Here is a 27,883-nt window from a genome sequence, read left to right on the forward strand (position 1 = left end):
ATAAAGTTAGTGAATCTCTGAATGCTGTTAAAAATACCTATGAGGAGTTGTCATGATTTTACCTGTATGCTCAGCTCTGTATCTTACTAAACTGCTGGAATTTTAAGTTTAGGTACATATGTATTTTAAAGTAATTATTTATAGGTAGTTTAGGAATTTGAATTTCTTGACAAGAGAAATTTGAGATGAAGTTAGGTGAAGATAATTGTTTATTGCTGTTTAAGTAAAATAGGGGCTGTGAATTCAGCTGTTACTTAGCCTTCTTTTTCTCTCTGTGGTGTATTTGCAAGGGAGAAGTCTTAGTGAAAAACTGAAAAATAATCTGGGAAACAATCTGTCCATAATCTGACAATTTTTTATACAGACTGTAACTTTAACTTGGACAAGAACTAAACAAAATATTTTGGTTACTGATTTTTCATAGAAAGGGATTATTGTTACTAGACTGTCCAAGCATTAGCTTTTCTTCAGATAGACAGAACTCACTTTATTACTCAGGACCTTTGCTGTAATGAATTTTTTTTTTCTTGAAATTTTTTTCCAGTGTTTCAGGAAGGTGCATTTTACCTACTAGTAGGTCAAATAGTGAATTACAACTACAGATAAGATTGAATACCATAGAAATTAAATAATACTGCCTCACAGTTAGTAGACTTTCTAAACCATTTTTCTATACATACAGAAGGAAATTCAGAATGATGAAGATTCCCAAAGCAATTCTATTTGGACCAAACGTGATAATCAAGAAAAAACCAAAGATTTTAGGAAAGATAAGGGATTGCTTGAAATGACAGATGCCTTAAGACAAACCGTCTGTAGGACCCAGGTAAAATTTTATAGTCTTAAAAACATGTACATTTCTAGTTTTCCTTGCACAGTTGTTTAAGAAGCAGTAGGTGATGGAAATGACATGGATTTTGGGATCAGAAAGCTGGTCTTTGTTAAAGACTTTGGCATATTAGGAATTGCCCTTTGTCTATGTTTTGGGACTCTTCTTGAAATAATGTATATTCATATGAGAATATAGAAACAAGCTCCTAATGTATAATATGTTCCTGACACATGCCAGTGACTTAAAAATTCTCTGAATGTTTAATGTAACATGTGTCTTTTAATTTGTCTTAGCCTGTGTACTATGTATATTTGTAATTCATTATCTAAGTTCAAGTATTTAACTTCGTCTAGAACAGTACTTTTAAAAATACATGAATTTCTTTTGATTAACATGGGAAACAAAATAGCTGGAAAGACTTTGACTTTGAGCTACAGAAAGTTCCTCAGCAAACCACGGTGTAAAGAAGCAAGAAATGTAAAATACAACAAGAAATTAAAATATCAATGAAGTTATTAAAATAAATTTAGTTTGAACTAAGCATGGGAAAAAAAGATTTTGTAGAAGATATGGAAGTTGTTAAATTATATACATCCTCTTGAGTTCTTTTAGAAGAGATTTGGATCCTTCTATAACTCAAGATGTATATAAAATTCAGATAGAAATTTGTTTTTAATTAAATTTCTTAATATAATGAAATATTAGTGCAATGTTGTTTATAAAATCCCTTAACTTTGAGTTAAGCATATTGATAAAGTTAAGTGTATATGTAAATGTACTATAAAACCTTGTGAACTAAAACATTTAAATTCTTTATCTTAGTATACCTATAATTCTAAGGGCTTTTATTGTATTTAATCTTGTATGTATATTTTATAAAGCCTACTTTGCTTAGTGGATTTTTCTGTTGTGACTGCAAAATTGGTTGTGCTAAAGCTTTATTTAATCCAGGGTCTAACTAAAGTATTTTTACAAAAATGCAGAAAGAAATGGAAAATCATGATGTTAATAATAGTTCAATTTTGACTGTACATCACAAAAAAAAATTCAGAGACTCCAGTAAAGGTTTGAAATTTATTAAAATGAGAAATACCCTAGGAAGGCATACATATGGAAATCAGGTAAAGTTTTCACAATTAAAGATAATATTTTATAGCTCTTTTCTAAATGTACCAAATACATCATTTATAAAATTTCTTGTGAAATATTTGTATAAAAGTATTGTTTAAAAACTTCATGTACAGTTTTAAAAGACTTTTGAAAATATACCGGTTAGGTTAAGAATTCAGCATTAGCAATTTTTTAAAACTTTGCTTTGTCATTTACCAACTGAATCCCCTGTTTTACCTCTTACCAGAAGTAGCCTTTATTTTAGAATTTGTGTTAATTGCATTCCTGCTTTTCATTATATAGCTTTGTGTGTATCCCTAAAAACATACTGCTTAGTTTTGCCTGCTAATAAATATTTTTGTAGGTCATAAATTTTTTTTGCTAGAATGTATTGTATTTTATAATTTGTTTATGTGATAAGTTTCATCTTTATTACTGATAAACATTTGAGTTTCGTTTTGTTTTTAGAGTTTGGTTGGTTTTGGTGGCAATGAACAGTGGGCACGTTATCTTGGTACATGTGTTCAGTCATGTATGTAGATGAGGGTATATTCCTAGGAATTAAATAAAGATTGACACCTATACTAGGAAATGTCGAACTGTTGTCCAAGACAGTTTAACTCTCATCTGACAGTAGATGAGATTCTCTGTTGTATGTAATTTTGTTTTTCAGTGTGGTATTCTTATATTGTAAAGTCATTCTTCTTGATTTTATTTGGATGTGTAATACATATCATTATCTTGAGATTTAATTGTGATCTAATATATGTAGAAGGAAATTAAGAAAAAAGATGGAGATATTCAACGGAGTTACTCTTTGAGGAAAAAACGCAAAAAAGAAAATGATTGCAGGAGAGACCTCAAACGTGACAAAATTAAAAATACCTTAAGAAACCACATACATTGTAGTGATCAGGTAAAACTTTGTAAGCTAAGCTATTTCAGATTTTTTGGGCTCTTCTCTAATATATTTTAGGTATTGAATCTGATTTTTGTGATCACTTGTTATGTAAATAGAACCTACTTACAAAAATTCTTCATTTGGGTTTGGCATAATAGAGTTAATGTTGTTCGAATTAACTTTTAGTTCACATGGAAAGTGGTTTTTTTTGTTTTGTTTTGTTTTGTTTTTTAACTTTTATTTAATGAATATAAATTTCCAAAGTACGACTTATGGATTACAATGGCTTCCCCCCCATACCGTCCCTCCCACCCACAACCCTCCCCTTTCCCACTCCCTCTCCCCTTCCATTCACATCAAGATTCATTTTCGATTCTCTTAATATACAGAAGATCAGCTTAGTATACATTAAGTAAGGATTTCAACAGTTTGCTCCCACACAGAAACATAAAGTGAAAGATAATAGATGATTTTTTTAAATGATGATGAAATCAGATCAGACCTATTGTCATGTTTAATCCCAGTGAGAGTCAAGTTGGGAATTGATAATTTCTTTTTTTTTTTTTTTTACAGATCAGTTTAGTATGCATTAAGTAAAGATTTCAACAGTTTGCACCCCCATAGAAACACAAAGTGAAATATATTGTTTGAGTACTCGTTATAGCATTAAATCTCAATGCACAGCACATTAAGGACAGAGATCCTACATGAGGAGTAAGTGCACAGTGACTCCTGTTGTTGACTTTACCAATTGACACTCCTGTCTATGGCATCAGTAATCTCCCTATGCTCCAGTCATGAGTTTCCAAGGCTATGGAAGCCCTCTGAGTTCTCCGACTCTTATCTTGTTTAGACAAGGTCATAGTCAAAGTGGAGGTTCTCTCCTCCCTTCAGAGAAAGGTACCTCCTTTGAAGACCTGTTCTTTCCACTGGGATCTCACTCACAGAGTGTCTTGGCTTTCCATGCCTGAAATACTCTCATGGGCTTTTCAGCCAGATCCGAATGCCTTTAGGGCTTATTCTGAGGCCAGAGTGCTATTTAGGACATCTGCCATTCTATGAGTCTGCTGAGTATCTCACTTCCCATGTTGGATCACTCTCCCCTTTATTTATTCTATCGGTTAGTGTTAGCAGGTACTAGACTTGTTTATGTGCTCCCTTTGACTCTTAGTCCTTTCATTATGATCAATTGTGAACTGAAATTGATCACTTGGAATAGTGAGATGGCATTGGTACATGCCACCTTGATGGGATTGAATTGGAATCCCCTGGTATGTTTCTAACTCTACCATTTGGGGCAAGTCAGCTTGAGCATGTCCCAAATTATACATCTCTTCCCTCTCTTATTCGAAAGTGGTTTTTTTTACATGCATACAGAAAGAAATTTAGGTTAGTAACCAAGACACTCAAATGAATTTTGTTTTTCCTGAAGGTAAGGTTCTGTAAAAGGGTCTGGAAGACCATATCTGTACATAATTTGAGTATTATATTCTCAAGTAAATTTTACTTTTTATATTGTTCTTCCTTGGTATAATACAGACCATTATAAATAAGATAGCTTGTTTTTGAAATGGAAATTCTTAGATAAAAATTTTCCCAGAGTATAGCTTTATTTCAAAATCTAGGTCATTGACATGTTTATATAGATTTACATCTCCAGTCCAAAACTCTAAAATCTGAATAACTCTAGAATCGAAAAATTTTTGAGTTGCAATGTGACACCATGAGTGGAAAATTCCACACTTGACCTTATGTGCCAGGTCCCAGTCAAAAATGCAGGTGTACTAAATATATCAGATTGCCTTCAGGTTATGTGTGGAGGATACATTAAACATAAACTTAGTTTATGTTTAGGCTTGAGTCCTATCCTCAGTACCTCCTTATATGTATGCAAATATTCCAAAGTCCAATACACTTCTGATACCAATTATTTTGGGTAATAGAGACTTAACCTGTATATGTAAATTCAGAATGACATTCAGGAAAACGATAAATAAGTAATTTTTGTCTATGTGAACTTGGTAACAAAGCAAAAATAAAATAAAGGTGGCTTCAAGAAAGATTTGAAACAAGTTATAATGAAAAGTACTTTAAGAAAGTATGTTTATAGTCTTTATTTGGTAAGTAAGGATCAGTAAGCATTTAAATCACTAGGTGCGTTAAATGAAAACTCTGAACAAATATGTTTTTTTTCTCTTTTTTTCAAAGAGCCATGACTTTTCTTATTGGGAACTGATAAGAGCTTCTGTGTGATCACCCTGTTTTAAGCAAGAGTTATTCTTTTTTTGTTTTTTTTTTGTTTTTTTTTTTTGTTTTTTTTTTTTTTTTTTGACAGGCAGAGTAGACAGTGAGAGAGAGAAAGGTCTTCCTTTTTTGCTGTTGGTTCACCCTCCAATGGCCGCCACGGCTGGCGCCCTGCAGCTGGCGCACCACGCCTATCCGAAGGCAGGAGCCAGGTGCTTCCTCCTGGTCTCCCATGCGGGTGCAGGGCCCAAGCACTTGGGCCATCCTCCACTGCACTCCCTGGCCACAGCAGAGAGCTGGCCTGGAAGAGGGGCAACTGGGACAGAATCTGGCGCCCCAACCGGGACTAGAACCCGGTGTGCTGGCGCCGCAAGGCGGAAGATTAGCCTACTGAGCTGCGGCGCCGGCCAAGAGTTATTCTTTATGGTTAAAAACGAAAATTGTGTTTTAACGGGGGATAATACAGACAAAAATTGCTCTAAGCAAATTGTCATAATGTAATTTAACAGTAAAAACTTAACTAATACCAAGAAAAAAAGTATGCCTATAGATATCAGGTAAAGCTTTCAAGATTGACATTTGCATTTTAAACTTTCATCGTATAAGGTTGATCCATGATTTTGAGAATCTTTGTTATGGTTAATATTGTTTGACTGTGTTCCTCCTGTGTTATGTTGTCTGTTATTGATGTCATTTGTATTGGCATCATTAGTACATTATCTAAAGTACTTTTACATGTATGCAAAGGAAATGAAGAATTCTGTTTTTGCTGATTATGCCAAAGAGTCAAGAGCAAAAGATGTCAGGGCAGATGTGGATATTATTGAAATAAAAAATGCCTTAAGAAAGCATATATATAGAGCTCAGGTAAGACTCTGCATGCTGAAAGTTCTATATAATTACTGTCCTCTAGTGTAACTGAAATAGTTATACACACTTGTATGTGTGCACATACATGTATATGATTCATTTGTTAATATATTTAATCTGTCTGAAAATCATTTTCTTAGTTCATAATCTGTTATGTAGAATGATGTATTTGGGCATTTTGTAAGTATGATGAATAGTCTGTTTATTTGTACCTCAGTATTATTTTAGATAAATTGCATTTACAGACTGGAGTAACTTTGCTGGTCACCAATTTGCCCAGTATTGGGGGGATGAAGGCTGGAAGGTCTCTCTAGGATCGTGATTCACCCCCAATTTAGATGAGTCTCCTTTGGACTTTGTAGTTGGGGCCTTCTCAGTGATCTTGTCCCTCCCCCAGTAGTAGGAACTTTAATGATCCCAACCCACAATCTTTACCTTCACAAATTTCAGGGTTTTTTTCTGTTTGATGCGGATAACAGGCCTTGCTTCCTTTTCCAAAGAGTACCTTCTTAGGCCCGTAAGGGGAAGAATTCCTTTATTATGAGCTCCCACTGAGGTTTGTAGAGAAAAATCTCTCCAGTGGATACAAACTCCCCTTGTGTGTGTCTTGGATTCCCAGGGATTCTGTACTCTCACAGAATGCTCCTGGCCCACACATAGCATTTAGCAAGTGGTAAAGACTTCAGGTGAGATTTTCTTACCTTCTTTAATGCAGGCTGCTTCTTCCCATATTCTGTCTCCGGTAAATCAGTGTTCATTTCCCATGTCCTGGAGGCTCTTGTCTTTTATTTCAGTCACACGGGTTGCACTACCACCTCTGCTGTCTGATAAATTTCAGAAAAATTGTAGTTTGGTGGATTATCAAGCCTTTTCTTCTTAAAGTGGGAGCAGCTCTCTTTCTGACTCTCTGTATCCAAAATGGAGTCAAAAATTCATCATTGTTTTAATTTGTATTTCTTCTATTGTTAGCAAGTTTGAGCGTGTTTTATAACTTTACTTGCCATTTATATAGTTCTTTCCTGTACCAGTTGCCTGTTTACATTATTTTTTCTATTTTTCCATTAGATTGCTTATTTTGTCTTTGTTTCTGGAGTTGGGTATAATCAGGATATTTTCTCTATTTGATTTGTTACAGATTTTTTTTAAAGGGTAATCTGTTAAAAGTATACAATCCTGGCCGACGCTGCGGCTCAATAGGCTAATCCTACGCCTTGTGGCACCAGCACAGAGGGTTCTAGTCCCGGTCGGGGTGCTGGATTCTGTCCCGGTTGCCCCTCTTCCAGGCCAGCTCTCTGCTGTGGCCAGGGAGTGCAGTGGAGGATGGCCCAAGTGCTTGGGCCCTGCACCCCATGGGAGACCAGGATAAGTACCTGGCTCCTGCCATCGGATCAGGGCGGTGCACCAGCCAGGGCGGCCATTGGATGGTGAACCAACAGCAAAGGAAGACCTTTCTCTCTTTCTCTCTCTCTCTCACTGTCCACTCTGCCTGTCCAAAAAAAAAAAAGTATACAATCCTAAGTATTTTAAAGCAACAGAGAACGCTTTTACATCTGTTTAGGTAGAAAACATGAATAACTTTTTTCTCCTGTGGATCCTTATACAAAATGTCCTCTCCATTTATATCTCCAATTATTAAAATATAAAGGGCAATGGACCTCTTCAGATCTTCAAAGTGAATGTGACTTGAGCTTTTAAATTATTTTAATTTAGAAGGAGAAAGTAGAGAAATTCATATTCATGAAAGTGTCATTACCCTAAAATGATGGAAGTCACTAGTTTGAACAGATTGATTATAGCTATTAATGTGTTCCTGAATCTGTTTTGTGTGTTTGGCTAAGGTTCTGTGCTTTAGTAAGGTAAAATGTATTTTTTGACCTAAAATTGTAAGAATTTAATTATATGGTTGCTGTTTTGTAGGCTGTCAGATACAACTGCATTAGAATAGATAAACAACCAGTATACAATGTAGAGGTAAGGAATTTGGAGTAAGGTGGTATTGTGGGTAAAAAAAAAAAGCTGCTTTTTCATTTGTTATTTTTAGCTATTTTGATTTCAAGGAAGAGTTTACAACAAAAGCTTCTTATCAGATTTTAAAAATAGTTTCTCTTATTAGAAATGAAAAATACTTTTCTGTTAACATTCTGTACAGTAATAAAAACTCATCACAAGTATTATAGAATTTATTCGGTGCTTATGAGAGGCAAAGTATGTATCTCTTGTCACATCTCTTAACTCCCAATTACCAATTTCGGATTAAACTTGTGATACAGTAGTTACAAAAGTATCTTGTATCTTTACTCATTCCTTTAGAAGTGATTGTTTTAGTTCATGTAGTCTTTTAGGGTATTTTTTTTGACTCTCAGCTAATCCAAAGGGGTTATTTTTCAGTCTCAACTAATGTAATGTTGTTACAAATATTTTGACTGAAGGAGAATATATTTTGTGAAACTTTTTAAGGTTCATATTAATGTACATACTCAGTTTTGCATCTAAAAAACTATTCAGTTTTAGCTGACTGAGGTCTTGACCTCTTTATTGATTCAAGTTCGCAAATTTCTTTAAAATATTTTCTTTTAGAAATAACTTTCCCTTACTATTTAAGACAACAGAAAATTACATGACAATAATGTGTACTTTTGTATTGCCTTGTTGCAAAATATATTCATAGACATGACTCTTTTTGAACCAAATGACAACCTTGTCATGTCAAAGAGTGAGGGTAGGAGCTATCTTTATTTTATAGATGAGGCCATTAACTTTCTTTAGTAATTCAAGATTTGATCATAGAATTTTTACTTCTTCTTTTGTTGAGTAATGGAATCTTTCCTTTTTTAGGTCAAAAATACTGAATTTCCCAGAGGTGTATTAAATTTAATCGAAAGCCTCATAGAAGGACAGTTCTTTAAGGAAGCTATTGAAGAGCTTTCCTCTTTGCAAGCACATTATATTCCTCCTGTGTGCCTTCTTCATGCTCTTCTAGAGAACGTTCTACAGGTAAGAAGAGCCTTCAGGGTTTATAATCTTTTTTTTTTTTTTTCAATGAATGTTGACATGTGTGGAAACCTCTTCATTTTTGGTGTTTATTGTCAATTTTCTCCTTTCAATTTTGTTTCCCTGATATTTCTAGCAAATTCAGTTTCCACTTGTCACTTCTTTTCTGTTTAACTGTGTACAAGATTATACTCTGAATGCTTCAGTTTATTATTTTCTCAGAGTTTCAACGTTACTTTTCTCTTGGAACATGTTACCTGATTTTTCCCATGGCAAGAAAGTATGAAACATTAAATCAGATTAAAGTAATTTGGAATGCCATTTGGCACCTTAGCCTTGTCTTCGTAGTATTCATAGCAAATAAACCTGCTCCCTAAACTGAGTCAATAGGAATACCTCTTCAGAGGTAGCTTTCTAAGTGTTCTTTACCAAGGTGCCAGTGGGAAAACAACAGGTGTGAACTATGTCACAGTAATATTGGTGATAAGTAAGAATATTATATGGAAAGTTTCTTACCTTTAGTTTCGTTCAGGTGACATTTGGGAGATCTTAATCTTACTATAATAATGAAATGGAAAATGGACATGCTATATAAGTGAATCCTAATAGCTAGGATTACCTAAACGTGTAGATAACATATTTGGAGTGTACTTCTGCCAGTTGCAGTATTGCATTAGCTCAGCATGCTACTTCCGTCTGATCTGCTTTTTCCAAACATATATTTATGTGTTATTCTGGGATTATTGTTCAAGTTTTATACTGAATTACCTGGTGAAACAGTACGTTAAACTATGATGTTTTATTTGTTTATTTTTAAATAACAGGATAACATAGATACATTTTCTGGTCGATACTTTCATATATTGTCAGCTCTTCTTCACCTGCATCCACCTTGGAAGTCCCCAGCCATGTCAAGATATTACTTAGAGTTGTTTCAATGTCCAACTTGTATGAAAGGAGCCTGGTCCCTAGTAGAAGTACTTATCAGGTAAGGGCATTCACCTGTGAGGATACTAAATTTCGTCTTAAGTTGTTATGCCATCCATTTATTATTGGATACTGATGAAAGAAGTATACTTCTGTTTTTAGAAAATGGATGTGTTGTGTTTGTGTGGGTTTATGGTAAAACTCACAAGAAGGAAAAATCTACATTGTTTATTGTTTTTGAGGTTCAATGAGCTCATGAAACTGACTCACTGGAAGGCCAAATTACTTTTAAAATTTTAATCAAAATTTTTAGTTTGCATAGTTTTAAGATGAAGATGATTTACTCAGTATAATTATTACCAAATTTTGGTCATGAAAATGTAAACATTTATAACTGTATTCAGTGTCTTTTAGAAGTTTGTATTCTGAAGCACAGGTTAATGCTGCCTAAATATCACTTTGATGCCTCTCCACACTGTAATCTGTCTAGACTTTCCATTGTCTTTTTTTTTTTTTTTTTTTAATTATTTTTTTGACAGGCAGAGTGGACAGTGAGAGAGACAGACAGAGAGAAAGGTCTTCCTTTGCCGTTGGTTCACCCTCCAATGGCCGCCGCAGCTGGTGTACTACAGCCGGCGCACCGCGCTGATCCGATGGCAGGAGCCAGGAGCCAGGTGCTTTTCCTGGTCTCCCATGGGGTGCAGGGCCCAAGCACCTGGGCCATCCTCCACTGCACTCCCTGGCCACAGCAGAGGGCTGGCCTGGAAGAGGGGCAACCGGGACAGAATCCGGCGCCCCGACCGGGACTAGAACCCGGTGTGCCGGCGCCGCTAGGCGGAGGATTAGCCTAGTGAGCCACGGCGCCGGCCCCATTGTCTTTTTTCTTACAAATATTACTGTCTCTAGAAATCCTTCCTACTTCCCTTTTTCCCCTTCCTAACAAAACTAATCATTTCCTCTACTCTGACAAATCTTCCCTTTATCAGGGAAGATCTTTCTTTGTATCCAGGTGTTCAATTTTAGAAAGTCCAGGATAGTGCAAGAAAGGAAACTTGACTGGCCAGGTTAGCTGTTTGAAATCATAAAGATTCATTTACCGGCTAAGTAGCTAAACGGAATTGTTTTTTAAAGTATTCTTTCAGCAAATGTTTTTTGAGTACTTACTGGGAGCAAGGCTCTATAGGCTATTTCAGCAGTTTAAATTTAAAAAAAAAAAAAAAAGAAACAGTTCCTGTGCTTCGAAGGTGACTGAGACATACACAGTACTAGCCCGCAGACTAAGGCTGTGAGGAATACGTGTCTATGGCCAGCAACCTTCCTAATTTCCAGATCTGTCCCCTCCTTCACAACCATTGCCTTTATTTAAAAGTTCCCATTGCTTCTTATACAAACTATTGGAATACCTACTTTTCTTTTAAAGATTTATTTTATTTATTTGAGAGAGTTCCAGAGAGAGAGAGAGAGAGAGAGAGAGGTCTTTCATCCACTGGTTCACTCCCCAAATAACTGTAATGGCCAGAGTTGAACTGATCCGAAGCCAGGAGCCAGGAACTTCTTCCAGGTCTCCCACGCGGGTGCAGGGGCCCAAGGACATGGTCCACCCTCTACTGCTTTACCAGGCCATAGGAGAGAGCTGGATCAGAGTGGAGCAGCCGGGACTTGAGCTGGCACCCATATGGGATGCTGGCACTGCAGGCCAGGGCTTTAACCCGCTGTGCCACAGCGCTGGCCCCTTTACTGATCTTAATTCAACTTTTTTTCCCCTTTAAGTTATCTTCTAAAGTGCCCTAGTATGCTTTTTCCAAAATGATTTCCAAGAGTAAAGTCCTTCATTGCCTCACACATCATCTCCAGAAAACAGTTCATATTCCTTGGTAAAACATTAAAACTTGTCATGATTTACCCCTGTGTATGTCTCATTCTCATCTTTATCACTTGACCAAATGTGCCTGTTGCCTGTCTTCCCCTTTCCTGTCCCCTTTCCTATTCTGTTTTTCTGTATGCATATAGGTGTAAGTATATGGGTGTGTGTGAGTGTGTGTGTGTACCTGGCAAACTGTTTATCACCCTTTAAAATACAACTCAGATGCCACTTCATAACTCTTGTCCTTTCTTATGAGTTAAGTTTGTTGTTCACACCAGTGTGGAAGATCTCCATCCTCGTTATCTGATATAATGCCTGGAACATAACAGGTGCTTAATGAATGTTTGGGTTAACTACTTAGTGCTATAGGAAATGGAATCTGGGCAGCCTTCAAGTAGAATTTTTAATAAACAGAAGTGGCCAAAGTTTGCATAGGGAAGCAATAGGAGTGTAATGAGCTGAATAACATTAGTCTCTCTACTGTCGTATGGCCTTGAAATATTCCAAAAAAAAAATTATATGTCTCTAACAGTTTTCAGAAAATCTGAAAAAAACTATATGGGCATGGGGAATCTTAAAAAACACATTCACATAATAAATTATTAAGTTTAAAAGCTTCAACAAATGCTCCTAACCTGTGAGTGCAATATTCAAAAAGAAGACAGTAGAGACAGAGGTAGAAAGTTACAAGCATACTGCTGATACAGTTATAAGAAAGTTGGGAGACTATTTTAAGTATTATTGCCTAGATTCTTTTGAAGTCTAAGTAATTTATATTCCCTTTAAAAATACGCTATAGAGTTCTGTCCAGCCCAGTAGCCACTGGCCACATATGACTGTTTATGTTTGAATTTAATTAACATTAACTGATTCAAAGTTAAAGTCCTCAGGTGCACAGACCACATTTCAGGTGTCCAGCGGAACTTACCTGTGTTCACAAAGTGCTGTGTTGGATAGGACTGCCGTAAAAGACAGAAAGGAAATAAAATACTGAATTTTAAAAACTCTCAAGAAAAGTAGCACTAAATAAACTTCGTTTACTAAATAGTGAACAAAGAATCTTGGTGAGAGAGAAAGATTGTGACAAATATTTTAAGCTAAAAGCATAGCTGGTCATTTGGATCAAAAGTACTCAACGAAATTTATGTGTTCTTAGTAAAATAAAGAGTACAAAGGAGAACTTGTTGGTTATTAAATATTACAGTTATTGAAAAAATATATATTAAGAATGACATTTTGTTGATGATTTCATTGAATTCTAAAAGTATTCTAAAAAAAGAAACACTTTGTACACAGAGTACGCAGTGAATTAATTGTATGTTTTTAGATTGTTGGCTTTGTGTTTTTCAGGTCTTGCCTTTTCAATGAAAATTTTTGCCATCAAATTTCAGAAAATATCAATGACTCTAAAGTACTCTACCTGACACTACTCAAATTTTTCTTTAATTTAGTTGAAAGTGAAGTACGGCATCTGAGTCAAAAGTAAGTTTTAATCACAGAATCACATTTTTCTACATTTCTGAGTTTTTATATACCATTTTATTGAACACTTACACATTCCTAAAAAGTCACCTCATTTTATTTTGTAAAAGAAATTTTTTAAATATGTATTTATTTGAAAGGCAGAGCCCGGGAGAAGGGGGTGGGTCTTCCATCTGTTGGTTCACTCCTCAAATGACCGCAATCGGTGGAGCTGTGCCAATCCGAAGCCAGGAGCCTGGAGCTTCTTCTGGGTCTCCCACACGGGTGCAGGGGCCCAAGGACTTAAGCCATCTTTTGCTTTCTCAGGCTGTAGCAGGGAGCTGGGTCAGCAGTAAAGCATCCAGGACTCGAAACGGTGCCCATATGGGATGCTGGCACTGCAGGCAGTGGCTTTACCCACTATGTCACAGCACTGGCCCAGAAATTTATTTTTAAAACATATTTCCCTGGCCGGCGCCATGGCTCACTAGGCTAATCCTCCACCTTGCGGCGCCGGCACACCAGGTTCTAGTCCCGGTCGGGGCACCGGATTCTGTCCCGGTTGCCCCTCTTCCAGGCCAGCTCTCTGCTGTGGCCAGGGAGTGCAGTGGAGGATGGCCCAAGTGCTTGGGCCCTGCACCCCATGGGAGAACAGGAGAAGCACCTGGCTCCTGCCATCGGATCAGCGCGGTGCGCCGGCCGCAGTGCGCCGGCCGCGGCAGCCATTGGAGGATGAACCAATGGCAAAGGAAGACCTTTCTCTTTGTCTCTCTCTCTCACTGTCCACTCTGCCAGTCAAAAAAAATTAAAAAAAAAACATATTTCCATACATACTTCAGAGGAAATGAGGTATATGTGTTCATTTTTTTCCTCATTTCACTTTTTTTTTTGACAGGCAGAATTAGGCAGTGAGAGCGAGACAGAGAGTTTTAGACAGTGAGAGAGAGACAGAGAGAAAAGTCTTCCTTCCATTGGTTCACTCCCCCAATGGCCGCTACAGCCGGTGCTGCGCCGATCCAAAGCCAGGATCTGGGTGCTTCCCCCTGGTCTCCCATGTGGGTGCAGGGACCCAAGCACTTGGGCCATTCTCTGCTGCTCTCCCTGGCCACAGCAGAGAGCTGGACTGGAAGAGGAGCTACCGGGATTAGAACCTGGCACCCCAACCGGAACTAGAACCCAGGGTACCAATGCCGCAGGCGGAGGATTAGCCAAGTGAGCCATGGCGCTGGCCCACATTTTTATTTTTAATTGTTTATTTGGATTAGTGTTTTCATTTTCCAATCTTTGTATATTTTTAAGAGTCTTTAGTAATTGAATGCTCAAATGAACAACTACCTGAATCTTTAATACCTGTGATAAGTTTTGTTCCTACTCTAAAACTTGCAGGTGGATTACTGTGTATATGTTAATTTTATGTAAACAAGGCCATTTTTATATTTATTATAATTGTTATAGTCTATATGTTATCTTTCTTTAATAAAAGATTGATTGACTGATTTGAAAGGCAGAGTTGCAGAGGGTGAGGGAGAAAAAGAGGGAAATCTTCCATCTACTGTTCAGTATGGCCACCACATCCAGGGGTTGGCTAAGCTGAAGTCATGATCCAGAAGCTCCATCCTGGTCCCACATGTGGGTGACAGGGGTCCAAGTACTTGTGCCATCTTCTGCTGCTTTCCCAGCTGCTTTAACAAGGAGCTGATTGGAAGTGGAACAGCCAGGACTTGAACTGGTGCTCATATGGGATGCTGGCATCTCAGGCAATGGCTTACCCAGCTACACCTCAACATAGGCACCTATTACGATCTTTCTATATTCAAAAATTGCTAGTGGGACAGGCATTTTGGCATAACAGTTAAGATACCACTTGGGTTGCCCACATCTATATTAGAGTTCCTGATTTCAGCTTCCTGCTAATGCACACCCTGGGTAGGAGGCAGCAGGTGGTGGCTCAAGTACTGGAGTTCTTGCCACTCGCGTGAGAGATCTGGACTGAGTTCCTGTCTCCTGATTTTAGCCTGGCCCATCATCTCCAGCTGTTGTCTCTCCTTCCCCCCCACTGCCCCTTACCCAAACCCCTCCCCTGCCTTTCAAATAAAATAGATTTTTTAAATTGCTAACTTTTGTTTTGCTTTTTGACAGAAGATGTGTCTAATCACTTGTCATGAAATGGACATTAAGATTCATATTTTTGTATTTTCTTTTTTTTTCTTTTTTTTTTTTTTTTTAACTTTTATTTAATGCATATAATTTTCCAAAGTACGACTTATGGATTACAATGGCATATTTTTGTATTTTCATTAGGTTGTATGACTGGTCAGATTCTCAGAGTCTGAAAATAACAGGAAAGGCAGTTCTTCTTGAAATCTTTTGGTCAGGAAGTGAGACTTCTGGGCTTTTGACCAAACCGGTGAATATGCTTTTGGAATGGACTATATATTCTCACAAAGAAAAATGCAAATCTAATGATGTAAGTAAGATTAATTTGCAAATGAATAATGATCTGTGCAAAAAGAGCAGTTGGTTCTCCTTACCCATGTGTTAGGCATCCTTAGATTAAACCAGTTGGGTATTAAAAATATTCAGAAAAAAATTTTCATCTATATATACAAACTTTCTTATCTTTATTCCCTAAACCATACAGTATAGCAACTTCTTATGTAGCATTTATGCTGTATTAGGTATTATAAGCAAACTGGAGATGATTCAGAGTTTATGGGAGGATTATGTAGGTTTTATAAAAATACTTAGCCATTTTATATAAGGGACTTGCACGTCCTTGGATTTTGTTATCAGTGGAGAATCCTGGAACCAAATTGCCTGGGATACTGAGGGATAACTATACTTTGAATTAATGCACCTGTTAATAATTCTTTTATTCCTTGAATTCCTCGAAAAAATTTTAAATGTACTCAAGTAGGCCATTGTTTTCTCTGTAGTTTATGTAGTTTTAAGGTAAAAGATCCTTGGAAGTTGATTCCTATGTCATCTCACATTTGAATGCAGTAGCCAGGGACGGTTACTTAGTTGCTACTGCTATGAAATCTATAGTTACTTAGCAGTGTTGATTTTTTTTTTTACTATTGTACATTTCTTTTTTTTGTTTTGTTTTGTTTTGTTTTGTTTTTGACAGGCAGAGTGGACAGTGAGAGAGAGAGACAGAGAGAAAGGTCTTCCTTTGCCGTTGGTTCACCCTCCAATGGCTGCCGCGGCCGGCGCGCTGCAGCCAGTGCACCGCGCTGATCCGATGGCAGGAGCCAGGTGCTTCTCCTGGTCTCCCATGGGGTGCAGGGCCCAAGCACTTGGGCCATCCTCCACTGCACTCCCTGGCCACAGCAGAGAGCTGGCCTGGAAGAGGGGCAACCGGGACAGAATCCGGTGCCCCGACCGGGACTAGAACCTGGTGTGCCGGCGCCGCAAGGCGGAGGATTAGCCTAGTGAGCCGCGGCGCCGGCTCTTATTGTACATTTCAATTCATAAAGAATTTATCATACAAGATAATGAGTCAATGCATACAGTTTTAGATCTATTTACTAGTAAGTTCTGCTTACTTTTTTTTTTTTTAAGATTTATTTGTTTGTTTGAAAGGCAGAGTTACAGAGAGAGAGAGACAGAGAAATCTTCCATCCGGTGGTTCACATTCCCAAATGGCCACAACTGCCAGAGCTGGGCCGATCCGAAGGCAGGAGCTTCTTCCCAGTCTCTCATGTGGGTGCAGGGGTCCAATAACTTGGACCATCTTCTGCTGCTTTCCTAGGCACGTTAGCAGGAAGCTGGATCAGAAGTGGAGCAGCCAGGACTCAAACCAGTGCCCATGTGGGATGCCAGCACTGCAGGTGGTAGCTTTACCCACTATGCCACAGTGCCGGCCCCAATTCTGCTTACTTTTAAAACTACCTTTCTGGATGGCAAGAGTTAAATACTGCTTCATTTGCCTGTCAATAGAAATTTATCATGTAATGACTTAGTAAGTATAGTATCAGAAGAATAATTTGGAATATTAAATGCGGCAACACATGTAATGTGTATAACAACATACAGTAGCACATTTTAAATGCAAAGTAATATTAGTCATTTTTCTCCTTTCAAAATGGTCTGCCTTTCTGGCTCTATTGTCTACTTTTTTGGCATTATATCATTTATTTCTGCTGTCTAATTCTTTTCTGTCTTGAATGTTTGGATCTTTTTCCTTTTTGGTCTTTATTAATAACACATGTACTTTTATATGAAGTACATTTAGAGTATAACAATATTCATTTCATAGGTTTGATACTTTAATCTTAGGTGTTCATGGTCCCCCCCCCCCAAAATGTTTTCTATTAATTTAGATTTAGCCTTTGATCTAAGAGATGTATTAAAAGTATTTTTAAATTTCTAAAGCGATAGGTTTTGTTATTGCCAGTGGATTTTGCTTGTTTGGCTGTACTATTTTGGTAATTTTTAATAGTGCATTATAGTTGAAGAATGTTCCCCATATGATTTCTGCTTTCTAAAATTTACTGAACTTTGTTTTTGGCCTCTTATAAGTTTTAGGGGCCAGAATATTTTCCCCATTGTGCGCAGTGTTCTATATTGCCTGTTACAGAAGCTTAATAATTGCTTTAATGAAGTTTCCTGAATTTACTTTGTTGACTTGTTTATTCATTTTATCTTTTCATGACTTTCTGATGATATAATGTAATTGATTATACAGTTTTTCCTCAAAGACTTCTTAGATTTATTTTCCGTCCTCTACTTTTTAAATTCCAGTTAAACTTGGTTATACCTCTTCTTTTATATCCTATTTTTTAACCCAGAGGCTGAACTCTCTGATCAACCATACCTAGACACATACATACATATGTACACATACATATATATATTCCCTCCCCATACTTGTAGTATTCCAGATAGGATCTTTTCATCCAATTTTAGTTTACTGATTTTTTAAAATTATTTAATTTTGAGAGACTGAGGGAAAGGCAGAGAGGGACACACTGAGAGAGAGCTCACATCCAGTGCTTTACTTCTCAAATGCCCACGAAGGCCAGAACTGAGCAAAACTGAAGCTGAGAGCCTGGAACCCAATCCAGAACTCATTTTAGGTCTCTCACAGGGGTAACAGGAGCCCAGTCACTTCAGCCATCGCCGCTGGCTCCAAGCGTCTACATTGGCTGCAAGCTGAAGCCTGAGTCAGGTATTGAACCCAGGCTTATTCCAGTTTGAGACAGAGGTGTCTTAACCATTGTATCAACTGCTAGGCCAAATGCCTGTCCCCGCTGATTGTCTTTTCTGTTAAATCTAATATGTTGTTACACATAACAGTTCTTAAATTTTTATATTTTTTTCCAGTTCTAGACTTTTTAATTTCCATATTATCACATGTTTTATATAATTCCCTACAAAATTTTCAAAGTTTTCTTTTGTCTTTGAACATGACAACAATGCTTATTTACTGATCTGGGTCCCATTATTTCATGTCTGAGGTCTTTATGAATCTGTTTCTAGTATTCTATTTCTATTTATTTTCTTGGGTCTTAGTTTTTCTTGTGAGCTGTATATCGTTTGCTGTGCAGTTTAAATTGCATTTAAAAAATTAGTAGAAACAATTTGTGGCAGAGACCGGAGCACAGGTGACTGTCCTCTAGTGAGCGTCTCTGTGTACTTCTGCTGGGTGCCGGGGTATACTAGTAGGGAAGGACCACCCTAATCCAGGATAGATCTCTGCTCGAGTAACCCTGGACAGTCCAAGTGAGTGAAGTCAGGAACTACTAATGCATGTGCGTTTTTGCTTTCCATTCACTCTTGTTCTGAGGGTGACATTCTTTAGAGGCTCAGCCTGATGGGGGTTTGCCCTTGGGCTATGCCTTTTTTTAATCCCTTTTCTCTTGGGTCCATAAACCATGATTCTGCATCTCAGCTCTTTGGATGGAATCAGCAAAAGTACAGGGGAAGAGTTAGCTCCCTTTGAGTGCCTCACTGGTGTTTACTGTCTCCTAGATCTTGGCCTATCAGTTACTCATAACTTAGCTGTTTTTCAGGAGATGTTTTACTTATTTTATCCAGCATTTTTAGTTTTCTTCTATAGAACTATTTGTCTGAGTTAACCTAAGTCTTCATTATCAGAAACAGTAGTCCTTGCTAGTTTTTCGAAAATTCTTTTCATGGGTGTCTAAGGCATACTTCTGAAAAGAAAATTCTTTTGAGAGTATTAATTTGTTTTTTGTAAATCGGCATTAAAAAGGGAAGGTTACTCCTAGGTGTAACTAGACTTTGTGATTAAATAATCCTTTTATGTGACAATAACCAGGTGAGTAGGCACTTTGTAGTACATGTATATATGATTATAAAAGTATGTTTGTCCAAATATGTAAAAATTGAAAATATTCAGCCAAAACAGAACTCTAAACTTCCTTGCCAGCTGAGTACGAAATTGATAGCATCCTTATAAATTACCATCTGCCTTTTTATTTACTCTTTAAAGATAGAAAATATTTCTTCATTATAGAGCATTTCTTTTTCATCCATTTGATTACATAAATGAAATTGCACATTTGTAACTGAACAACAATAAAACTGACATTTTCACAATTTACTAAATCATCAAAAGAAGTACCATAGATAGATAAGAAATTACTCAAAAAGCATTGATGTAAATAGTAACAGATTTATACATATTTAACTTGTAAGTTTTTGTTAAGATTTATAAATAAAAGCAACATATTTGTGAGGCAATCTGCATAAATTGTAGCATCAGTTGTAATATGAGAGCTGGTTTTAAATTTTGCAAATTAATATTTTATTTAACATTTGAATTGCTTAAATTCACATAAACAGCTTTTTTATTGTATTACCTTTTTGTTAGAATTCATTCTTGTACTTAATTAAATCTTTTTGGCAGTTTCTAGTTTCAAGAATTCCATGCATGTTCACAGACATCATTCTCCGTACTGTAAAGCATTTGTTTCTTGATTTGCTGAGTTGAAGCATTCAATTTAAGTCATTAGCTAAACAGAAGTCCTCAGTTTATGCTAATATTGTTTTGTCATAATGTCAATCAGCAAGTATTACAGAGTGACACAATGGCAGTGAATTTCATTGTCATTAATCTGAGAAAGCTTTGGGCTTCCTTGGCAAAGAGCAGAGGTAGGCTGTGTCAAGGTTATGGAGGAGTTACAAATTTGGCTTAAGCTTGGTGTGGTTAGTCCCACTTTTCTTTGAGATATTTTTAAGTGCTGTTTAAGGATTATCCTACAATTATAAGTAGAAATGGAAGCTAGTTTGTATTTAAAGATAAGAAAATTGAGGCTCAAGAGTTTAAGCAACTTATTCAAGGTGTCACAGCTTGTTAGGGTGAAGCCTTGACTAGAGGCCAAGTCTGCACTGCAACACACTTTCTCCTGTTTCAAATGCCAGTATTTAAAACAGGAAGAGGCACAGTATGTGCACTATGATTGCATCTTTCCAGCAGAGTGGTTTGTCATGTATTGCAGTGGGATATTGTAGAAATCCTTAACCTGGCAGTCAGAAGGCCAAGATGCTAGTTTGATATATATTACAGATTAGTCAATGCTTGGAAGATTGCCAAGTTTATAAAATGAAAATTACATGTACTGGCAGGTAATAGAGAATTGTATTGACAGATTGTCTGGTAATAGAGCTTCTTAACATACTAGAAAGGAATTCTAAGGTAAATGTATGTCATATATGCAAATCATATCTTCTATTTCTTTGTTAATTCTTAGTGTATTTGTGTTCCATCCTTTCAGCTTTAGCAAACATTTCAGGATTCTAGGAAAGCTTTTCTTTGTTGGTTTCTTTGTCATGTTCTTATTAGTCACCTTCTGAAGCACTTGGACCCTGCTGCAGATAGATAGTAGTGTTGTTTAGACCTTGGTAAAGAGACAGTGAGTGTAGTCCAGAGCACAGTTTCTGGGCCCCATGGTGACGGTTAGTACCAAAGTTAAAAATAAGGTCTAGAGAATCCAAGAACCTGATGGAAAAGTATTTTTGTCTAAAACATTTGCCATTATGGTATATAGTAATGGGCATGTTTAGCTGGTGACTCACAGATAAAAACAAATTCAGAAGGATCTTTCTTACTGTGGTAAAGAAGCTACAGTCATTTTCCAAAATTCCTGAAAGAACTCCTACCACTCTCTAACTGTTTAATAATGTTGATGTCAGGGTAAACTTAGCATTAAGCAACATTAATATTCAGTTGTGGTTTCAGATGTAAGTATATATGTTGTGTAAGGAAAAATGGTAAGTCCCAACTGGTTGGTTTTAATGTTATTTTTAGGGACCGGTGCCATGGCTCACTTGGTTAATCCTCCGCCTGGGACGCCAGCATCCAATATGGGCACCGGGTTCTAGTCCCAGTTGCTCCTCTTCCAGTCCAGCTCTCTGCTGTGGCCAGGGAAGGCAGTGGAGGGTGGCCCAAGTGCTTGGGCTCCTGCACCCACATGGGAGACCAGGAAGAAGCACCTGGCTCCTGGCTTTGGATCTGCACAGCGCCTGCCGTGGCGGCCATTTGGGCGGTGAACCAATGGAAGGAAGACCTTTCTCTCTCCCACTGTCCAACTTTATCTGTCAAATAAAGAAAAAAAAAAAAAAAAAGAAGGAGTAGTGTTAGTCAGTTTCTGGAAAGGGTCATCGTCGCTGTCAGAATCAGGGAGCTGCCTTCTTTTTAAAAAAAAATATTATTTTTAGTAAATGAAGTTCTCAGTTGTGGCTTGAGGCTTAATTCCTTGGGTTGGCATCCTTCCCTGTACAGAGTCTTAGGACCTGGTGTCGCAAGTGATCTTGACTGACTGTGCCCCCTTTAGATAGGGAGTACTTCTAGAAATCACAGTTTACCATTGTCTTGCCTCCTGGGTGGTGTCATTACTGATGTTCAAATCATATGTTATGTTGGAAGAAACATTCTGTGACATGCATATGGACATGATCAATTTGCTAATTGAAGTATGCATTTTCACTGTCCTGTTTTATGTTCTTTTCATAACTTGAGCAGTGAAAGGTAAAACTTAACTTGCTTAGTTATTATCTATATGTTGGCTTTACAAAAAATGGAAGAGGTTTCCTGCAAAGTTCTCGGGAGCCTGGCACAAGTCCCCAGCCCTCCAGATCACACAAAGGGGAGTGCTGTGCTGGTGCTTTGGCTGTTCCTGTTCTAGTTCCGCATGCCCCACAGCTACAGCTGCCAGACGGAAACACTGGAGGGTTGGTGCTGACACCCAATCATAAATTTTGATCTGGCGGCATCAGGCTGTCCTTCATGGCTGCTGATCCTATCAGAAGGGCAGTGCTTCTTGTAAGTGTAAGTGTTCATCATTCAGCTTAAAATTCCCCTCAGCCTTACCCAGTCCTGCCAAAATGCAATACAGTGTGGTAGGATGAAAAAGGACTTGCACACCTGCTACTGATCCCCGTTCTGTAGGTTTTCCTTCTGTAAACACTGTTTCAGCAAACCTGATGTGTGTGCTGCCTGACCATTTGCCTGTGTTTGCACACAGACCAGAAATAGACTTCCGATTTGAAATCATTTATCTAATAACTGCTTACGGTAAGGAATTGTGTCCTAAGAAAATGCTATATATACCTGTAAGAAACTTGTTTGCTGAGGGCAGGAGAAACAAATCCATTTGTCACTGAGGGTTCAGAGTGATAGAGATTTCAGTCATTACTCCTGATTTAGACATAGTGTGGTGGCAGAACACAGCAATTATAATCTATTTGGGTACCATAGCATTTATTAAAACCTTTCAGATGTCTTCTGAATTTAATGATTTTTTTTCATGCAGCCAACATGTCTAGGTAAGCAATACTGAGAATATAGGAATTTCAACTAGCTTTAATGTCATTTTGAAAAAGTGTTTATATTTAAATTAAAGGTGTTTTTAAAATATTATTTTCATACCTTTTCATCTTCATAGTTGATACTAAGTTTTATGGATTATCTTAATCTATTTCTTTTAAACAAAAAGGTTTATTTTTATTTATTTGAAAGAGTTACAGAGAGAGGTAGAGACACACAGAGAGGTCTTCCATCCGCTGGATCACTCCCCAAATGGCCGCAATGGCCGGAGCTGAGCCAATCAGAAATCGGGAGCCAGGAGCTTCTTCCGGGTCTCCCACTTGGGTGCAAGGGGCCCAAAGACTTGGGCCATCTTCCAGTGCCTTCCCAAGCCACAGCAGAGAGCTGGATCGGAAGAGGAGCAGCTGGGACTAGAACCGTCACCTATATAGGAGGCCAGCACTTCAGGGCGGGGCTTTGACCCACTGTGCCACACTGTGGGTCCCCAGTGTATTTCTTTATAGCAGATAGACATCTTGTTTGCTAAAGTTTTTTTTGTTTTGTTTTGTTTTGTTTGTTTTTGACAGGCAGAGTTAGAGAGACAAAGAGAAAGGTCTTCCTTCCATTGGTTCACCCCCCAAATGGCCGCTACAGCCAGTGTGCTTCGGCTGACGCACTGCGCCTATCCAAGCCAGGAGCCAGGCGCTTCCTCCTGGTCTCCCACGCTGGTGCAGGGCCCAAGCACTTGGGCCATCCTCCACTACCTTCCCGGGCCACAGCAGGGAGCTGGACTGGAAGAGGAGCAACTGGGACAGAATCTGGCGCCATAACCGGGACTAGAACCTGGAGTGCTGGCGCCGGCCGCTAAAGTTTTTATTTATTGTGTTTCTTAAGCCTTTTTCTGGAAAATGTCATTTAGAGAACCATAGTGTATATAATGGTAACAGTGGCTTGATCAGTCCTTTTTTATGGTCATACATATTCCTCTTAACAGAAATTCATAGACACCAAGTTTTCCTTATTGTTTTTATGGAATTGTTGCCTGACTCCAGTATTTGACAGCATCAAATAAGATTATTTTTAAAAGTTTGTTCAAAGCTTATTTCAAAAGTTCCTAGAAAAATTTTTTTTATTATCTGTTTCCCCTTACAGGGTAAGCATCCCTAATATGAAAGTCCAGGGTCCAAAGTACTCTAAACTTCAAAACTTTTTGAAGTACCAGATAGGTCACAGTTAAAATGCTAGTACACTAAAAATATGTTATAAAGTTACCTTTACAGGTTATGTACATAATAAGGTGAATATGAAACAAGTGAATTTCATCTTTAGTCTCAGGTCCATACCCAAGATATCTTGTTACATATATGCAAATATTCAAAACTCAAAAACACTTCTGGTTCAGTCATTTCAAATAAGGAATACTCAACCTGTTGTGTGTGTGTGTAGATATATATAGAGAGAGAGAGAGAGAGATACTGATGTGTGGTTTTATATAGAGTGAGTTAGAAAAGGAGAGAGGGATGGTTGCAGAGAATGGGGGAAAAGGTTGCTAGTTTTCTAGGATTCTCTCTTTTTTTTTTTTTTTTTTTTTTGACAGGTAGTTATAGACAGTGAGAGAGAGAGAGAGACAGAAAGATCTTCCTTCCATTGGTTCACTCCCCAAATGGCCGCCATGGCTGGCACTGCACCGATCTGAAGCCAGGAGCCAGGTGCTTCTCCTGGTCTCCCATGCGGATGCAGGGGCCCAAGCACCTGGGCCATCCTCCATTGCCCTCCCAGGCCACAGCAGAGAGCTGGAATGGAAGAGGAGCAACTGGGACTAGAACCCAGTGCCCATATGGGATGCCAGCGCCCCAGGCGGAGGCCCCTGCTGGGATTCTTAAAAATACCTTTTAGCATCAGCGTGTCCTGTATTTATAAATACATAAATTTTAACTCAGCAGGTATTCAAAATAAATACTGATTGAAATCCTTTGTTTTAATGTATGTAAGTAACATTTTCCCCATCTTCTGTTAGGTCTTCAAACATGAGCTAGCTTACTTACTGACTGGAATTCTTGGAGCTGCAATAGATTATTGGATCTTCCTTGGTCTTAAGATGGGTAGAAATGTGATGCGACACATGTCTGATGACTTGGGAAGTTATGTTTCCTTGTCATGTGACGGTAAGTGTGTTTAGGTTGCATTTTTCTTGGCCCCATTATGGATTTGAATCTGAATTTCCTTTGAACCATCTGTAATATTTAACATATGTTTATGTGACACTTTCCTTAAAATAATTATGGATACATACACACACAGACAATATAAAAAGGAAGATAAAAAATTACTCATAATACTACCATGCAGATAACCAAAATTAATGTTTTTAGAATGTTTTTCCTGGTGTTACTTAGCATTTTTCTGTAGTATAGTTCATGCTCTGTATGTCCTCTAAACATTAAACATTCATGCTCTTTTGTCCTCTGAACATTACAGGAGCCTTTCTCTCACATATATTTTCCCATTTCATTTGAGAGAAATTTGCTCTTTTATGTGTGGTTTTTAGAATCTCACTTTTTAGGAACAATTTTCAGTACTTTAATACTTGTAATCATTCAAGTCGAGCAGAGTCATATCATTCTCTGATCTTATTTGTGCCATATGAACAGTTCTTGGGACTTATCCTATATGAACACTTCATGGTATTTAGAAATGAAATTTATTCATAAGTGTCTATGTTGTAAAGCCACTTGGGTTGATTTGGATTATCTCATTGATTAAAACAATTTCCCCATGTATGTGTTCTTTCACAGTTTTTCTCATAATAGAGAAGGGTGGTTTTGTTTTTCCATAGAGCTTAGTTCTCCCAACAAGAAGTGAGTATGGGTGATGCACATAGAAATAATTTATAGACACAATTTTACCACTTTTCCTCCTCCTATTATCTGCTTTATGAAGTTTACTCTAAATGAGGAGGGGGGGGTTACATTTGAAGTGCTGTGATGACAGAATTGAAGTTCCACCCAAACTAAGAGAGGTGTTCAAGGGTCCTATGTACATCCTGAAACCAGTTTAGGAAGAGTCTGACTTCTCCCATTTTCTCCCTTTTTTTCTCCTTTGTTTCATTAAGCCTCAGTTCCTAAAGTGAACATATTTTATACCAAGTGAGCTTTCTGTGACCTTCAAATATTAAAAAAATAATAATTTCAGTGTGCTTGTCTATATTTCAGATTGCCAAATATGTGTTCTCTTTTGTTACACATGTTTCAGTGCATCTTGATTTTCTATACAGAAAAAGTTCTTGAATATGCTGTCAATCACTTTAATACTTTGAAGAGAGATTCTGGAATAGGAATCCAAGTTATAACTGAGTTCAGGATTTATTCGATGATGCCCTCTGCAAAGAGAGGTCTCTTTTTATACTACTAAAGTTAAGAAGATTTTTATCTAAAGCATTTTATCTCCTTTCATTTTTCTCTTTCTTTTTCATTGAGCTGAGAGGGTGATTACTGTTCCTTTTGTGGACTAGCTATCTTTTGTTGCGTGACTTTTTAACATTTCTTAGCTCAAATTCAATCTTCCTGCAGAACCTGTTTTTATCGTTTCTTTCTCACCATTCCTAGTAGGTAATGTTTTTTATCCTTTTCAGAAACAGCAGAATTCTGGCATTATTTGCTAGAATGAAAACTAAGTTTGGCCAACAGAACTCCCTGTTTTCATTCCATGATGAAACATCCTTGATTTGGAGAACTGGGACAAGATTAACAGGCTTTCCAGACTCAGTATAGTTGCCTTTAAGTAAAATAAGTTAGAATTTAGCCAAAGCATAAAATAATAGACCTTGTAGCAGTAAGGTTCAATTATATGTCAGCTTCAGTGTTTCCTTTATTCATATTCTGAATTTCTTTCACTTAAAAATTATTTTTTTAATTTGAGAGGCAAAGTGGAAGGCAGAGGGAAGGAGAGAGAGAGATCACAAATCAGCTCCTATCCACTGTTTCACTCCACAAATGCCTGCAAGCCCTGGGCTGAGGACAAAAGCCAGGACTCTTGGAGCCATCGCTGCTGCTCCCCAGGGTCCACGCTATCAGGAAGATGGAGTAATGACCAGAAGTGGATATGGAAAACGGGCACTCCCGTGTGGAATGCCTGCATCTTATCTGCTAGTCTAAATGTCCACCATATCCTTTCACTTTAAAGTAGGGAGTTGTTATATAGTTTAAGTCCCAGTCTTCACATGACACTTAATCCCTAGAAGTTTGAGCCCATGACTGACTCTAGCTAAAAATTGACCTTAATGTTACTGTGAAAGTTCTGTCAACACAGTGGTTACTTTGCTGTCTATTTGATCACTAATATTTAAAATTCAGTTGGTTCTTAAATTATGCTACTATTTAAGAACATGTTTAGGCCTTTATGCAAAGGCCTTCTCAAAACAAGTAAAACACACACACACAGTTGGTTCTGTAGGCTACAGAAGACAATTGGAAATTTTTAATATATTTCTGAAAATGATTCAGGTACTATCTTACTAATAATTTTATTGTTAGTACAATTTGATGTTTTCTGTTTTAATTTTAATTTAGTTGAAAAGCAGAGGGACAGAGAGAGACAGACGCAGCTCCCATCTTTCACTCCTCAAATACCTGCAACATGGCCCAGGAACTCAGTTGAGGACTCACTCCCATGTAGAAAGATGGAAACTTTCCACTTTTTCCACTCCCACATGGAAAGAACTCAAATACTTTAGCCATTACTGCTCCTTCCCAGGGTCAGCATTTAGCAGGAAACTGGCGACAGGGGCCACAAGAAGGTATAGAACCCAGGCATTTCCATAAGGTACTTCCGTCTTAACCAGCAGCTTAATAGGTCTAATGCCTGCCACCAGCTTGACGTTTAATCTGTCAGGAGACAAATCAAATGAAC

At 37.6% G+C, this 27,883-nt stretch overlaps 1 protein-coding gene across 4 annotated transcripts in view; it reads left to right on the plus strand.

Moving 5' to 3' along the window:
- SLF1 (SMC5-SMC6 complex localization factor 1) overlaps window positions 1-27,883 on the plus strand; it is an 81,971-nt gene that overhangs the window by 40,990 nt on the left and 13,098 nt on the right. For 3 of the 4 annotated variants that reach the window (XM_017344601.3, XM_008261942.4, XM_017344602.3), the window contains 10 exons: window positions 683-826; window positions 1,816-1,953; window positions 2,715-2,858; window positions 5,835-5,954; window positions 7,875-7,928; window positions 8,793-8,951; window positions 9,773-9,936; window positions 13,090-13,221; window positions 15,502-15,667; window positions 24,993-25,140. In XM_017344601.3, coding sequence (XP_017200090.3) covers window positions 683-826; window positions 1,816-1,953; window positions 2,715-2,858; window positions 5,835-5,954; window positions 7,875-7,928; window positions 8,793-8,951; window positions 9,773-9,936; window positions 13,090-13,221; window positions 15,502-15,667; window positions 24,993-25,140 — 1,369 coding nt within the window. The remainder of the gene's footprint in view (window positions 1-682; window positions 827-1,815; window positions 1,954-2,714; window positions 2,859-5,834; window positions 5,955-7,874; window positions 7,929-8,792; window positions 8,952-9,772; window positions 9,937-13,089; window positions 13,222-15,501; window positions 15,668-24,992; window positions 25,141-27,883) is intronic. The other variant, XM_070056465.1, reaches the window with a different exon arrangement.

This window comes from Oryctolagus cuniculus, chromosome 14 (genome assembly GCF_964237555.1).
Source record: "Oryctolagus cuniculus chromosome 14, mOryCun1.1, whole genome shotgun sequence".
Taxonomy (NCBI): domain Eukaryota; kingdom Metazoa; phylum Chordata; class Mammalia; order Lagomorpha; family Leporidae; genus Oryctolagus; species Oryctolagus cuniculus.